This window comes from Pleurodeles waltl, chromosome 3_1 (genome assembly GCF_031143425.1).
Source record: "Pleurodeles waltl isolate 20211129_DDA chromosome 3_1, aPleWal1.hap1.20221129, whole genome shotgun sequence".
Lineage (NCBI taxonomy): Eukaryota > Metazoa > Chordata > Amphibia > Caudata > Salamandridae > Pleurodeles > Pleurodeles waltl.
The window spans coordinates 1,212,743,523-1,212,758,604 of NC_090440.1; the positions used below are offsets into that span (position 1 = coordinate 1,212,743,523).

General features: G+C 40.3%; 1 protein-coding gene across 5 annotated transcripts in view; it reads left to right on the top strand.

The window, feature by feature from the left end:
• Positions 1-15,082, top strand: part of MSANTD2 (Myb/SANT DNA binding domain containing 2) — a 436,899-nt gene that overhangs the window by 309,312 nt on the left and 112,505 nt on the right. For 2 of the 5 annotated variants that reach the window (XR_011201506.1, XM_069224520.1), the window contains one exon: positions 13,209-13,425. The exons of the other annotated variants lie outside the window; for them this stretch is intronic. Coding sequence is in view for 1 of the 2 variants with exons in the window: in XM_069224520.1 (XP_069080621.1) it covers positions 13,209-13,239 (31 nt within the window). In the remaining variant the exon portion in view is untranslated. Of the gene's footprint in view, positions 1-13,208; positions 13,426-15,082 lie in introns of those variants that run through there. 5 annotated transcript variants of the gene reach the window in all.

The window sequence follows — 15,082 nt, forward strand, 5'->3', positions numbered from 1 at the left end:
TTTTTCTCTGCAAATGGCATCAACAAAGGGTTTGCGGTGCTAAAATCACCATCTTCCCAGCTTTCAAGAACAGGCAAACTTGAATAAGAAAACCACATTTTCAACACAGTTTTGGCATTTTACTGGGACATACCCCATTTTTACTATTTTTTTGTGCTTTCAGACTCCCTCTTGTTAGTCACAGAAATGGATGTGAACCCAGTGGTGGATCCCGGACAGCTAAACATTTCTGAAACATAGACAAACTTCTGAATTCAGCAAGGGGTCATTTGTTTAGTCCTTTCAAGGTTTTCCTATAGAAAGTAACAGCTGAAATAAAAAAATATTGAAATTGAGTAGAACAAAACAGCCATTTCTGTCCACGTTTTCTTCTGTTACTTTTTCCATCTGTGATAGATTTTTGAAAGCAATATACTGTTACATCTGCTAGACTCTTCTGGTTGCTGGGATATATAGGGCTTGTAGGTTCATCAAGAATCCTAGGTATCCAGAGCCAATAAATGAGCTGCACCTTGCAATTGGTTTTAATTGTATAGTGAGTATACAGCAGTTCATTCGGTAAAATATAAAGTGTGAGAAATAGGTTTCAAGGAAACCTTTGTATTTCCAAAATGGGCACAAGATAAGGTGTTGAGAAGCAGTGGTTATTTTGACATGTCTGAATTCGAGGGTCCCTATACTAGCATGTGAATTACAGGGCATTTCTCATAGAACTCTTTCTCACACACTGTCTTACATTTTGAAAGAAAAATTGTAGCGAATGACAAGGGGCAATAACACTTGTTCGTCTATTCTGTGTTGCCCCAAGTCTCCTGATGAAAATGGTATCTCACTTGTGTGGGTAGGCATAGTGCCCGCGACAGGAAACGCCCCAAAACGCAACATGGACAAATCACATTTTTACATTGAAATCTGAAGGGTTTGTTTGGAAAGTACCTACCTGTGGATTTTGGCCTCTAGCTCAGCCGGCACGTAGGGAAAACTAGCAAACCTGTAATTTTTTTAAAATTAGTAACCTAGGGGAATGGAATCCAGGATTGGGTGACTTGTGGGGCTCTCCCCAGGTTCTGTTACCCAGAATCCTTTGCAAGCCTCAAAATGTGGCTAAAAAACAAGTTTTCCTCACATTTCGGTGCTGCAAATTCTGGAATCTAAGGGGAGACACAAACCTCCCATTCGCCCAGCATTCCTCCAAGTCTCCTGATAACAATGGTACCTCATTTGTGTGGGTAGGCTTAGTGCCCGCTACAGGAAATGCCCCAAAACACAACATGGATACATCACATTTTTCTAATGAGAACTGACCTGTTATTTACAAAGTGCCTAGCTGGGGATTGTGGCCTCTAGCTCAGCTGATACCTAGGGAAATCTAGCAAATTTATACATTTTTGAAAACTAGACATCTAGTGAAATCCAGAATGGGGTGACTTGTGGGGCTCTCACCAGGTTCTATTACCCAGAATCCTTTGCAAACCTCAATCTGGCAAAAAAACACTTTTCCCTCACATTTTGGTGCTGCAAAGTTCTGGAATCTGAGAGGAGCCACAAACCTTCTTCCATCCAGCATTCTCCCAAGTCTCCCAATAAAAATGGTACCTCACTTCTGTGGGTAGGCCTAGTGCCCGCGACAGGGAAGGGGGTCCAATACACAACATTGACACAACAAAATTATCTATTGCAAAACTACCTGTTTGAGTAAAAGAGGGGGTGTGGGGGTGCTTGGCAGCCATCAAGGGAAACCTACCAAACCCAGAAGGTTTTAAAAACTAGACACCCAGTGGAGTCCAGGGAGGTGTGGCTTATGTGAATCGCCGAACATTGTCTTACCCAGAATCCCTTGCAAACCTTAAATTTAGCTAAAATTTTTTGCATATTCCTCACTTATTTTGTAGGATCACCATGCTGGCACAGATTTCCTACCATCCAATGTTCCCCTCGGTCTGCCAATAAAAACAATACCTCACTTGTGTGGGTGGCCCAGGTGCCTGCAACAGGGAAGGGCCAAAAACGTGTTTAGTGATTGAGGGGATACCACAGCGAGTTGATAAGCACAATTTTCTTTATACATTTTTAGGCTAACTCTGCTTTGGGGACCCAACACAAGTGAGATGTAATTTTACTTGGTAGACTGATGGGAATGCTGTGTGGTAGGAACTTTGTGCCAGCGCAATGATCCTACAAAGAAAAGTGAGGAAAGTGGTTTTTTTAGTTTTGTTTTTTTTTTAAGCAAATTTTGAGGTTTGCAGAGGAGTCTGGGTAAGAAAGTGTTAAGTGTTCGGGTATCCACGCAGGGCAGGCCACACCTCCCTGGACTCCACTGAGTGTCTAGTTTAAAAAAATGTCTGGGTTTGGTAGGTTTCCCTAGATGACCGCCAGGTCCTGGACCAAACATGCAGGACCAAAATCCCCCCCTGGCATTTGGCTAGCAGTGTGTTGTAGTGACCAACAGCAAGTCACTTTTTACACCGCCAGCCAAGCGCCACTCCCGCACACGGCATCACTTTTTTTTTTTAGACAAAAAGGAAAACACTAACTAATTATAAGTAGGTACAAAACTACAAACAAAATTCTCTAACTAAATACATGGCAGTAATGCCAACCGTGAAACTGAACAAAAAATATAAAGCAATGTAGAACATGCAGTTTACGCTCACTGTAGTTCCCAAAAATTATTTTGGGTGTGGTAACTTCTGAAGCAGCCTGCCACACACAGCCCAGGCTAAGGACAATCTGGGAAGTACATATGAATCTCCCTCTGGGTACCTCTTCGGGCACAGACTCTACATTTCTTAGTGGGAAAGTCTTTTTTGGGAGTGGGAAGAATGTGATCAGGAAAGTGACCATCTTTCAATCTAGCTTCATCCTCCACCATTGCTACTCAAGGAACTCTTGCCTGTTCCACTACAACAAGGCTTTCTATCACAGACTCCTGAAATGTAACTAATGTCATCTCTGACTCAGGGGAACAATCCTTGAACACAACAAAAGCATTAAAAGTTGTTAATTGTAGGGGGTGTATAGCCACCTTTTTATACCAATCGTAAGACTTACGAACAGCAGTGTAAGATTACAACCTCTGATCTACTCTAGTAACACCTCCCATGTGCTTATTGTAGTCTAAAATGCATGTAGGTTTGCACACTTCAACAACCTGACCCCAAACAGTAACAGGGGAAGTATGCTCATCATGGATGGTACTAGGCATGTAGACATCCCTCTTGTCTGCAAATTTCACAGCTAGCAGCTCATTATGCAAGGCGCTGCATTGTCCCCTCAAGTTTTTTTACACACAAGCTCCCTTGGATAGCCTTTACGGTTCGAGCAGATTGTGCCACAAGCAACAGTGTCCCTTCTGAACAGTTCCTTGAACAATTGCACTCCTGCGTAGAAGTTATCTAGGTCCAAATGGTGACCTTTATTAAACAGTCATCTAACGCAACTGCCCCCCCCCCCCCCGACCCAGAAATTATAAACATATCCTGTACTACTTTCAGACAGCATATACATATTAATTCCATACCGTGCCCTCTTGCTAGGAATGTACTGCCTAAAAACAAACGTCCCATGAACAGGACCAAAGACTTGTCCACAGCTATTTCTTTCCCTGAAACATAGACCTCTGAAAAACAATCTACAAAATGATCAAGGAACAGGTCTAGTCTTAAAGATGGTCAGAATCAGGGTGATCTCATGGCAAGGCTGAAGCATTGTAAACAAAATTCAGCATCCGAAGAAGAAACAAATACCGATTACGACTCATGGTTGCAGGAAATATAGCCGTTGCTTTCAAGGGACTGGTAGACCAATATGAAGACTGTGACGGCTTCCTTATCAACCTCATCAAAAAAGTTAAACCCAAGAACTTTTTCAACTCTTCCAACTCTTCCAAATTTGTGGAAATCCACTGGGTAGCTCTAGAGTGTGGCCTACGGCTGGCACTGTTGTCCTTCCAATACTGCTCAGCACACAAATTAGCCTGTTCAATAATCTCTGCCAAAAATACATTGTCGATAAATAACTGAAAGAAATGAATAGGCAAACAGTTTTTTGTATTCACTCTACACCCCTGGAGAGCAGTAAAGGCAGGCAACTCTGGCTGCTCCATGTTTGGGGCAACCCAGAGTTCAGGTCTTCCGGTGGGAAGCCTTGCAACCCCAGGGTGCTGCACTATTGGAACACCAGTGTCCTCCTCCTCCGCGAACATATATTTTGTCTCAGTCTCAATCCCACAGTTGAACATAATGGGTGAGTTGTCTTTGAGTGGGAGGTACTGATCAGGTGTAAGATCATTTATTATTGGAGCAAGGAACACGGCATGAACTCGATCGGTGGTTCATCTCTTATTAAGATGATTACATTATCCATACTTATTCAGTATATTAAGTCAGTCTAATAGTCAGTCATCTGTCGTCGATTTTATAACCAATGTCATTTCTACATTATGATCATACTTCTGTGCCCCATAACACCCAATCCCACGGTTGAACAAAATCCGTGAGTTGTCTTTGATTGGGAGGTACTGACCAGGTGTAAAATGATTTAAGATTGGAGCATAGGAAATACTGCAGCCAATCCTAGGGCGCCTCACAGCATATCTAAAATGCAGATTGGAGGTTGAGTTCTCGCATGCCCATCTCTCAGCTGTCCTACTACGGACTGTGTGGGGTGCTTTGTTTTGGGCTGGTTAGCTGACGTTTTTACCTGAGGTGAGCCTGTTTGGCACAAGCTGCCGTCTAGCGACTAGTTTGTCGTTCTGGATGGGAGGAAAGCAAGAGCACACAGAGAAATAACATACCGCACCACTTTCAAAAACATGCCCTGAGTGAGGCAGACATGCGATTTCGACCCCTTTATACGACGGTCAGGTGGAACTGTTCTTCAAAGCAAAATGTATTTGTGGCTTCCTTTCCTTCTCGTTTATCTTTCTGATTCTTTTTTGTGTTTTTCACATTTCCTTTGTACCCGAATTCGAATACCATTTGCCTTGCTCTTATGTGTGTCCTTAGGTGGTTCGTGCCCAGGAGGTGTGGCTGCATGAATCCGAAAGGGCCGGCCTACCTTTTCATGGACTCCTCTGATGCTTGCAGGAGTTTATAACGTGCCCACTCCATTGTGCAGCGCTCCCAGCTGACACGCGTGCTTTCTGCTCAGCATACTTCGCCCAGAATAATAACTAATGAAGCCTGGCACACAATGATTTATTCCTGAGGGCTCGGTTAACTGTTGTCCTTTGCGGTTTCCGCAGTACGGTTTTCTTTCCTGGCCATGTTTCAATTCACAAAGATAGCGATTGTCAAATATTCTAAAATAAACCAAAGACTGGCAGTGTCCAGACAGGCCCACGAACAAGGCCTGAATTTCCAAAGCAGGTTCACTTTGTCAGTTTTAGTGGATTATTTTGTAATCTATTGTCTGAGTTTTAATGGCCTTGTTTAAAATAATATTCCAGTAGGCCTGCCAGCCCTTTCCTTATATGCAGGGCCACTGGAATTATGTGGCAAGAAAAATCCAGTTATGCATTTACAACGCCAATAGCTCTAACTCAAGCAAATGTGAGACCAATTGTATTGTAAATGCTTGTTCCGATTATCAGTCACCACCATAACCCATCCATAGCATTAAACATAAACACACATTCTCAGCAAATGCACACCACTCATTCACAACAAACTCACACAATCCGCAGTTCAGTTTCTCGACAAATACTACAAAACACCACAGAAAACATCTATATACCTTTCTACATCTACTGCCACATAATTGCACCCTTACTCTCACACAAACCACTACTCTGCCCTATAGCACTCACACACATCACCACCACAACACAAAACCATATTAAACACGACCTTAATTCCCTCAAACATACCCTCCCTCTTCAAACAAAAAAACTGCTCTACCCTCTATTTACTCATAACACAAACCCCAGTCAAGTAGCAGCAACCCTTTACTCAAACTTATCATCCCCCTACAACTCCTCATCCTCTTTTTACTGAAAATGCACAAACACCCCTTGCACTCCACTCCACATACTCCCTCTTCATGCTCCCAAAAACTACAATCATAAAACTATTCATCACCTCTCACAAACCACTCTCATCCAACACACGTCGCCACACCCTTTCCCTTTCAACATACAATCCACCACCAGTAATTAAGAACCAAATCCTACACACACTCACTACACCGGTATCACATATGACTACTCCATAAAAAACAAACATCGCACACTCCTTTTCTTAATTTCATAACGAAGTCCAAACATCAATTTCCTCCCTCTTGCCCACACTAATACACACCCTACACAAACTTTGCAGACAGATTTTCAAACATTTACAACACCAAACTCCTCAAATACACAACAAGACTTTCACCCGCATTTCTTCGATTGTATAATTTAAAACCTTAACACATGACTCTGATTCTCCTAACCACCCTTCACACACACATACACACCTTCCATTCTCAACATACACAAACGACAACCCATGTTCACATCTCCATTTCTATTACACAACACGACTGCACCACAAAACAACTGCACAGCCGTCCATCCCACTTACCCCACCAGCTGCACACACAGACCCAATAAAATTCTTTGTAAGCCTGTTGGGCGAGGAAAACGATAGAGACAAACAGTATTGCTATTCCAGTACAGCTAACATCACCAGTAGTCCACCTAAAACAAGCCCAAAGGAGTCTACTCTCTATTTCAGACTCCTACAACTACCAAAACACAATCTCTAAACTGATTACTAATAAACACATGATCCCTTTCTAAAATAAGCCCAGTATCTATGACCTACTCAGAGGTACACCCTGATTCTTCATAACCGAGTCACCGTTGGAATAACATGACACCAGCAGTGCACAATGCTGTTTAATGGAGGCTGTCAAACTCTCACACATAACCACATAGGCAAACGTAAGGGGAGCTGTTATATTCAAGGAAATATTACATTTGCCAAAGATGGGGACATTTTCATACAAGATTGTGATTTAATCATCTCCAGATGCAACCCTACATCAATTTTCTCCTGTTATTTCTTCCTTCTTTACAAACTACGACATAGCAATGCAATTTTCCCTGACATTTTCCTAGGCACAACTTCTAACCTTCTGACACTACACTCCAGGCTATGCGTCCAAGGTGACCTAAGCATATATTTCGATTAACCTAATTTGACCCATCCCAGAATGGTCATCACTGCCCTAAACATACTAAACCTACACCAGATCTCCCCCAAACTCGCACACATCTCTGAACACACCCTATATGTCATTTTTGCCTATCCAGGACTAGTCATTTTCCAAAGGATTACTCTAGTCTCATGGTCTGACCGCCCTCTGGTAAGTTTACAGTACAAAATGCCACAACTCTCCACTTCTAAGGCCACCTTACTAGCAAGGACGTATTGACCTTGGAACAAACTGAATTTTGAGGACCTAGAAATACAAATAATACCACCACAGAACTGGACACCGATTCAGTTAAAAACTGAGTGGCTCCTGAAAGCTTTTTGTGTCCTAGTTCCACTAAAAACAAACAGAAAATGCCAAAAGAAAGCAAACACCTTGGATGAATGCAGAACTAAAAAGATAAAACAAATTGTGAGTCGCAGCTTATCTGGCTCTAACCAAACTACTATTGAAACAGAATTCAGAATGCAAAATGTGGAAATAAAGAATGTTATCAAATTCTCACAGAATTTTGTTAACCTAAATTCAGAGAATGAGACCAACCTATTTACCAAGAATTTACTGATAAACTGGCAAATTATTACACAACCAAATGGGACATGTTACTTACTTAGACCAAAAGGACATCAAAGCTCTATATCATAAAAGCAGGGATCCCTCAAGACTCTATCATCTCACCCATGCTTTTCAACATCTACATGAAGTGATTACCACCAATGAATTTCAGCTCAGCTGCTATAACCACAAGATGACACACACATACTTCTTTAACTGGAATTCTCCAAAAACACTGGAAGCTCAGAGTCAAGAGTATAGGCCGGTCTGCAGTGGTCATATTAAGAAAACTATGTTCTAACACTGTACACAGCAGTCGTGCTGGAACAATTTTCAGTGTGGGGGTACTGTAATCAGCGTTACATCACTGAAGTCATGAGGATTGTGAAAACCCAAGTGTCACACATATTCTAACAAATAAGTCACGCCTTTCATCCTTAGGATGGTCTTCCCCAGAACCTTTTCCCTTACTCCTCCATATTTGTTCTGATCTCATTTTTTTGGTCCTTAGGACTCTGCACTTCACTACTGCTAACCAGTGCTGAGGTGCATGTGCTCTTTACTATAAACATAGTAAAATTGGCTTACACCCAGTTGGCTTATTTAATTTTATGGCAAGTCAGGAGACTAGCATTATGCATAACCTTTTATTCACTCCTTCTGAGCAGCACAACTTAGTCTCCAAAATGAAACCATCAATGAAGTCATAATACATTAGAACACCAGCAACATATAATAGCCCAATGCTTTTCTTCACTTCTTTTGTTTGCCACTTTTGGGCAGAGCAGATAAGCATCATCCTTTTTTTAATACAAATTTCAGTGATATGGTTGACTGCTTTGATTGAGGATAGCATGTAGATTTAGTCATTATAACCCATTTTTGTTATTTTTTTAAATAGTAGATTGAATTCAGTGATACGTAATGAAGATTGGTTAAGTCTGTTACGAAAGGTTGTTTAGAAGGAAATGCATTGATGAGAGAATACAAAATTGACATTTCAGGTAAATGGTTTTTAAGGAAACAGCATTATTTTCAATAAAGAAATTCTGTTTTGGTTTAGCTGTTTTTGGCACACGCTGAGGCACGCGTTCTGTTTCGTACACAAGCGGCAAGCTGCATATTCTTCCTCAAGCATGATACACTGTTCTTTGTTATGGTGTAGAACATTAAGTCCATTTTTTAAAGCTATTTGAATGTGTTATTCAGAAGTGCACCATGAGCGCATGGTTGTCAGATTGTTTTTGAAGGTATTTGGACATGTAAACTAAACGTAATACGTGTTGACGCGTAATAAGGGAAACACTCATCAGTTTTCCACATTTCTTTCAGTTGACAAACAGCTGACATTTGATGATTGAAAACAAAGCGTTTGAAGCTATCGTTATCTGACGGAAACTATCAGCTGAGCCTTTTTTCTGAGGAAATATAGTAGTTACATTTAAGAAGATTTAATCAAATTTTATATTGTATGTATATTATTACTGGTATAGTTAGGCAGGTCAGTGTATTTTAGAAAAGGTAATAATCTTATATTTTGTTTGGGTTACAAAATAAATAAATAGATAGTTAAATAATTAAATATGGTATAATTAATTCATTTAAAATATGTGAGAAAAATATAGAAACTCCTCGGGAAGTTCAGGAAGAAGTTATTAGTAGATTAATAAATAAGGAAATAGGGAATGCAGTTCATGAGACATTGAAGAGCTTACTATAGGAGGGTAAAAAAAAAGGGATGACTGTTGAAGATGAATTCTTGTCTTTGTCAGATGATGAGGAAGAGGTAATAAATAGAGGACTAGGTGGCAAATGTTTAAAGAAAGCATATTAATGATAGAGATGTCTGATGAGAAGATAGAACACTCCCAAGATGTTCTTAAAGGCAAAGCAGCACACATGAAAGGCAGGTGCACCCTGCAAAAGAGATGGGCTTACAGCCTGATTGGACAGAGCAGGATAATGATGCTGCTTGTGGTGAATATATCCTAGATTTCGGATATGATGCTAATATGGATGAGCATCTTTAGTATGAGAGAGCAATTTGTTTCCTAGGAAATGTCAATGCTAGCCTTATAGCAAAGGTCTAGCACAATGCTATTAAAAATCGGGCCAAAGTTAGGAGACTTTGCTAAAAAGGAGATAACTGAAGAGTCTTAAGGACTTTTAGTTGGAGAAGGATTAGTTAAATCTTTAGGAACACATGCCCACATATTTACTGCTTTAGATAAGGCGTATTTTCCTATGTGGAAAGTATTTGGAGAAATGAATTCATATGGAAGAGCTGAAAGAAGGGGACAATCTTCCGGCTATTCTTATTACAGAGGCCCAATTGGACAAAGTGTTTATGGACAAGGACTATGATACAGAGGAAGTAATTACTCCAGTGACTTCTATCCCTAAAGAGGGAGAGGATGTAGGAGCAGATAAAATCAAGGTAGATCACAAGGGTTTTATGCCGGATCACATTCAGGAAAAGGTGAGTATGAGGAGTTGTATTGGTTTATCCACAAAATACTGTAGGCAGATTAAAACATTATATCCAGGAATGGGAGACAATAACAAATGATGCATGGGTTTTAGAAGCAATAAGAGGTTATTCAATAGAATTTAATTGAATTCAGAATAGAACCCATACAGAAGAAAGAACCAATGGAAATCCATTTCTAATAAAATATTTAAAAAAAATGTCAGATTGTGGTTAGATTTATTAAAAGAAAAAGGCCATAATGAAGGTAGAAGAGTTGAACAATGGTTTTGTCAGTGCTATTTGTGGTGGAAAAAAGGACAAAAGTTAGAGACCTCTGATAAATTTGAGGGATCTAAATAATGTCATTGACAGACATTTCAGAATGAAAGGAATACGTCTTTTGAAGGATATTCTTATAGACAAGGATTGGGTGATCAAGATAGATTTGAAAGGCGCATATTTTTCAATACCAGTAACAGAGGAGAGTCAACGTTATCTGCAGTTCAGATGGAACAAGCGTTTATTTCAGTTCAATTGTCTACCATTTGGTCTTTCTTCAGCACCCTGGTGGTTTTGTTTTTAAGTTTTCAGCCTAGTAACAGGTGATCTGAGAAAAAAAGGAGTGTGAGTGATAATATATTTAGACAATATTCTTTTGATGAATCAGGAAATTTGAATTCTGAAGGCTCATATTGCATTGACCTAAAGCATATTGCAGAGGTTGGTTTTATAATAAATCAGGAGAAATCGATATTTGTACCATCTCAGAGGATACCATTTTTAAGGTTTGTGATCAACACTGTAAAGACACAATTGGAGTTACTAGATAGGAAGATAGTATTGAAAAGGAGAGAGGTCAAAGGTTTATTGAGAAAGGGAGAAGGGACACTAAGAGAATTGGCAAGAGTAATTGGACTACAATAATCATCAATATAAGCGGTATTTTCCAGCCCATTAAATTACCGAGCACTACAACATCTCAAGAGGTCTGGAGGTCAAGAGGTTGGGTCTGATCAGAGATAAAGTGAAATTAACACAGGAAGAGCTTCAGTGGTGATTAGGAAATTTACGTGCATGGAATGGCCAAGCAATTTTCAGTTCAACTCCCGTTCTTATATTGGAAACAGATGCAAGCAATCTAGATTAGGGAGCGAGAATTAATACACAAATAACAAGGGGAAAATGGAACGTACAAGAAAGGAAAGATCATATAAACTAATTCTTCTTTCTTCAAGAGACAAAGGATTACAGTTTCAAGAAACAGATTCAGGGTCATAAGTCTTACTGAAGATGGGCAATGTCTTAATTGTTACTTACATAAACAAGGGGGCGGCAGATCATAAAGACTTGGGAATTAATGAAGGAATTTTGGGAGTTTTGTCTGGAACACAAAATAGAGATGAGGGCACAGTATCTGCCGGGAAAGGAGAATCTAGTGGTGAATTAGAATTAACATGACTTGTTAGATTGCAGCGATTTGAAGATGATGTTGGGAGCATTTCAGGGAATACAGAAGAAATGGGGTCCGATGGAAGTTGATTTGTTTGCCTCGAGGTTCACAAACCAGTTGTTGAAGTACGTGAGTTGGAGACCAGATCCAGTTGCAGTAGCAGTAGATGCATTCAGTTTGAATTGGAGAGAGATGAAAGGATATGTGTTTCCACCATTCTCAGTTAGTCAGAGTTTTGAATTAAGATGAGTCAAGTGAATGAGTTGGTCACAGACAACTCTTTATTGATTCAGTCTTGCAGAGGGCTTTTGAAAGATGTGGATGGAAGGGAACATCCATTGGTAGAATCAGGAATGTTTAACCTGCTAGTTTGGAGGATTTCAGGAGTTCTAAATGATTTACAGATTTATTAGGAGAGTCTGCAGAATTACTACACTAGTCATGAGCACCAGGCACACAAAAGATGAAGGAATACATATAACATCTGGGTATGTTGGTGCATGGAACGGGATGTGGATCCCATTTACGTGGATGAGGTAATGATTGCCAATTTTTGACAGAATTATATGGAAAAGGTATGAATTATAGAACAATAAATTGCTACAGATCCACAATAGCGGCTAGACTTTCTCTTGTAGCTGGAACATCGGTGGGGAAAAGTCCATTCATTTTGTTGAGTAATAAAGGGGATCAGAATCAAGAAACCTCCAAGGCAAGATATAAAAAAAAACTTGAGGATGTTGGATAAGTTTTCACATTGTTTGAAAATTTGCTGAATAATAAATATTTTACTAATAAACAATTGTCAGTGAAGTTGACAGCATCACCCTGTATTATATTTGTAGAAATATCAGATGTGAAGGCGTTAGAATGGACAAATAGGTTTTATAAACCACTTGGCGCTTTATTTGAGATTAGGAAAAGACCGAAAACTATGACCAATAATACTATTTATTCAAGATTTGATGATCCAAAACTGTGTGTAGTGAGATGTATAAAGGATTATGAAATGAGAATGAGTGAGCCTAGGAGTGCAGGGGTGAATCAGTTATTGATCTTGTATGTGAGATTGCTACAATTGCTAGATGGGTGAAGAGCGCGATGAAAGCAGCAGGAGTGGACTTAGATTTGTTTGAAGCACATTTGATTAGGAGTGCAATGGAATCAAAAGTTTACAATGCAAGGGGAAAGTTGGATGAAATCATGAAGTTAGTGGATTGGTCAGATTATAAAGTGTTAAGAAGATTTTATTTCAAACCAGTAGAGCATGTTGCAAGCCTAGCAGTGGAAGGTTTTAACACTCATAATGCTAGCTTGCATAAAATGTGGATTCTTAGAGGTTTACTGTATAAAGAATGCGATTTCATTAAAGACAAGAAGGATAGCGTTATCCCTCCCCTCCACCCTTAGAGGAAGGGAGAAGAGGAGGGAAAAGTTTAATGAAGTTAAATATACATTGAAATGTACAATTTTATAGCATGATAAATATAAAGAAAGAACTTGTTACATTGTCATGTTTCAATTTATTTTCAGAGTCACAGTGAAATACTCAAGGAGAGTATGAAGGAAAATTTCAGGACTAGAAGTGTTGGCGACATATGGAGATGTGGAAGCCATACAAAAGAGAAGACATTGCATGGGACTATTATATGTTGCTGGGGTTCTAATGTATTAAGACTTCATTGTTGGTTCTATTTTAGAGCGTTTAAGTTGTGCAGCTCAGAAGGAATGAATAAAAGGTTATGCATAATGATAGCCTTCTTGTCTTGAATAAAATCATGATTCTCTTTTCAGTAAACCTCTGAGAATCCACCTTTATCTACAAGTCCCTATTAAAGAGGTACTTCATGTACCCCAGACCCTCTAAGTTACATGCCGTCAGTGGGCGTGCAGCACTTTTTGTGCCACCCCCATAAGTAGCCCTGTAAACATCTCAGGCCTTCTATTGCAGCCTCTGCATGCAGTTTTAAACTGCCATTCAACCTGTCAAAATAAACCTTTTGCCATGCCCATATCTTCTTTTTCTAATAGATAAGTCACCCTCCTTAGGCCCTAAACAACCCACAGAGGCGGGTGCAATATATTTAAAAACTAGGACATGTAAATTTAAGTTAAGGTAGTGAAAAACTCTGAAACTCGGTTTTTTTTCCCCACTATTGCAATGCCTACCTTTCCCGTAGAATAAGATTGGAGTTATTTTATTACATTTAATAATATGTAATTTCAAAATGGGAACAGGTAAACAGTTCATTTTTTAAGTCTTTGGAACTGTAATAGAAAATCCACTGTTGTGGTGAAGTCAGATTTTTTTATTACAATTTTTAAAATGCCACTTGTTGGCATTTTCCTGCCTTAGCCATTTAATGCCTGCATCTTGTCTCTGGGTCACATGGCTAGGCATATTTCGCCTTATTCCTTCTAGACAGCCACACAAAATAGAGAGCGTAGGCGTGCCTGCGTGGGCTATCACAGTCAGGATGGGAGGGTGGACTTAGGCACAGCACACTTACAGCTTAATAGCCTGTTGTTAGTACACTTCTAGACCGCTGGAAGACTCTGCCAGGAAGGATAACTGTGCTGACCTGCTGCTATCTTGCCTGGGTGAGAAGGACTAGACCTGAAACCAGGACCAACCGAGTGACTCCAAGGGGTAATCTCTTGTAACAAGCTCCTGGATTCTGCATCTGAGAGTCCTGACCTACCAAGCGGTGCCACCCCTGTTCTTGGACTTTTTGAAGTGGGCCTGAAGGTGCTTTGCCAGCCCATCTTTGGATCCAGCAGAATTTATGCATCTTCTCTGCTGCGCGGTCGACCAGAACCAACACATCGCCTCTACTACGAAGGTTCTTCCACAACAAGGAGTCCACATCAACCGCGCAGCTGCATCGGAACTGCCCCTGCGTAGGGCATACCTGACGCAAGCACTTGCATTGCAAACCTTTTTTCGATGGCAGCCTCTACGACGACGCCAGGCTTCTCATAGCAAGCCTCACAGTCTCTTTGGAATCAGATGGCATGCCACTCTTCCTTAACGCAGGACCTCACATCACAAGCTTCCCCCATCAGTGGCCTCCTTGACGATGGCGTAGGATTTCACACCGCAGCCTCACAGCTCCCCGAAACCGATGCATCACCTGGCAGCAAAATGCATCCTTGACGAGGGATCTCACAATACTGTGCAACCACGATTTGAGGAACTAGGTCCCTGTAGCCAGCCCAAGCTCAGTTGTTGTTGCCTTGACCTTGTGGACTCATACCCGGTCTGGAGTTGGTGCTTTGTGCTTTTTGTTGCTATTTTCATTAACATCTTTAAAATTGCATATCTCCGTTCCTACTGATTGGATTTTTTATATTTTACTTTTGTTTTATTTATTAAAATGTACACTGGGTTTCTAATCTGGTGTGGG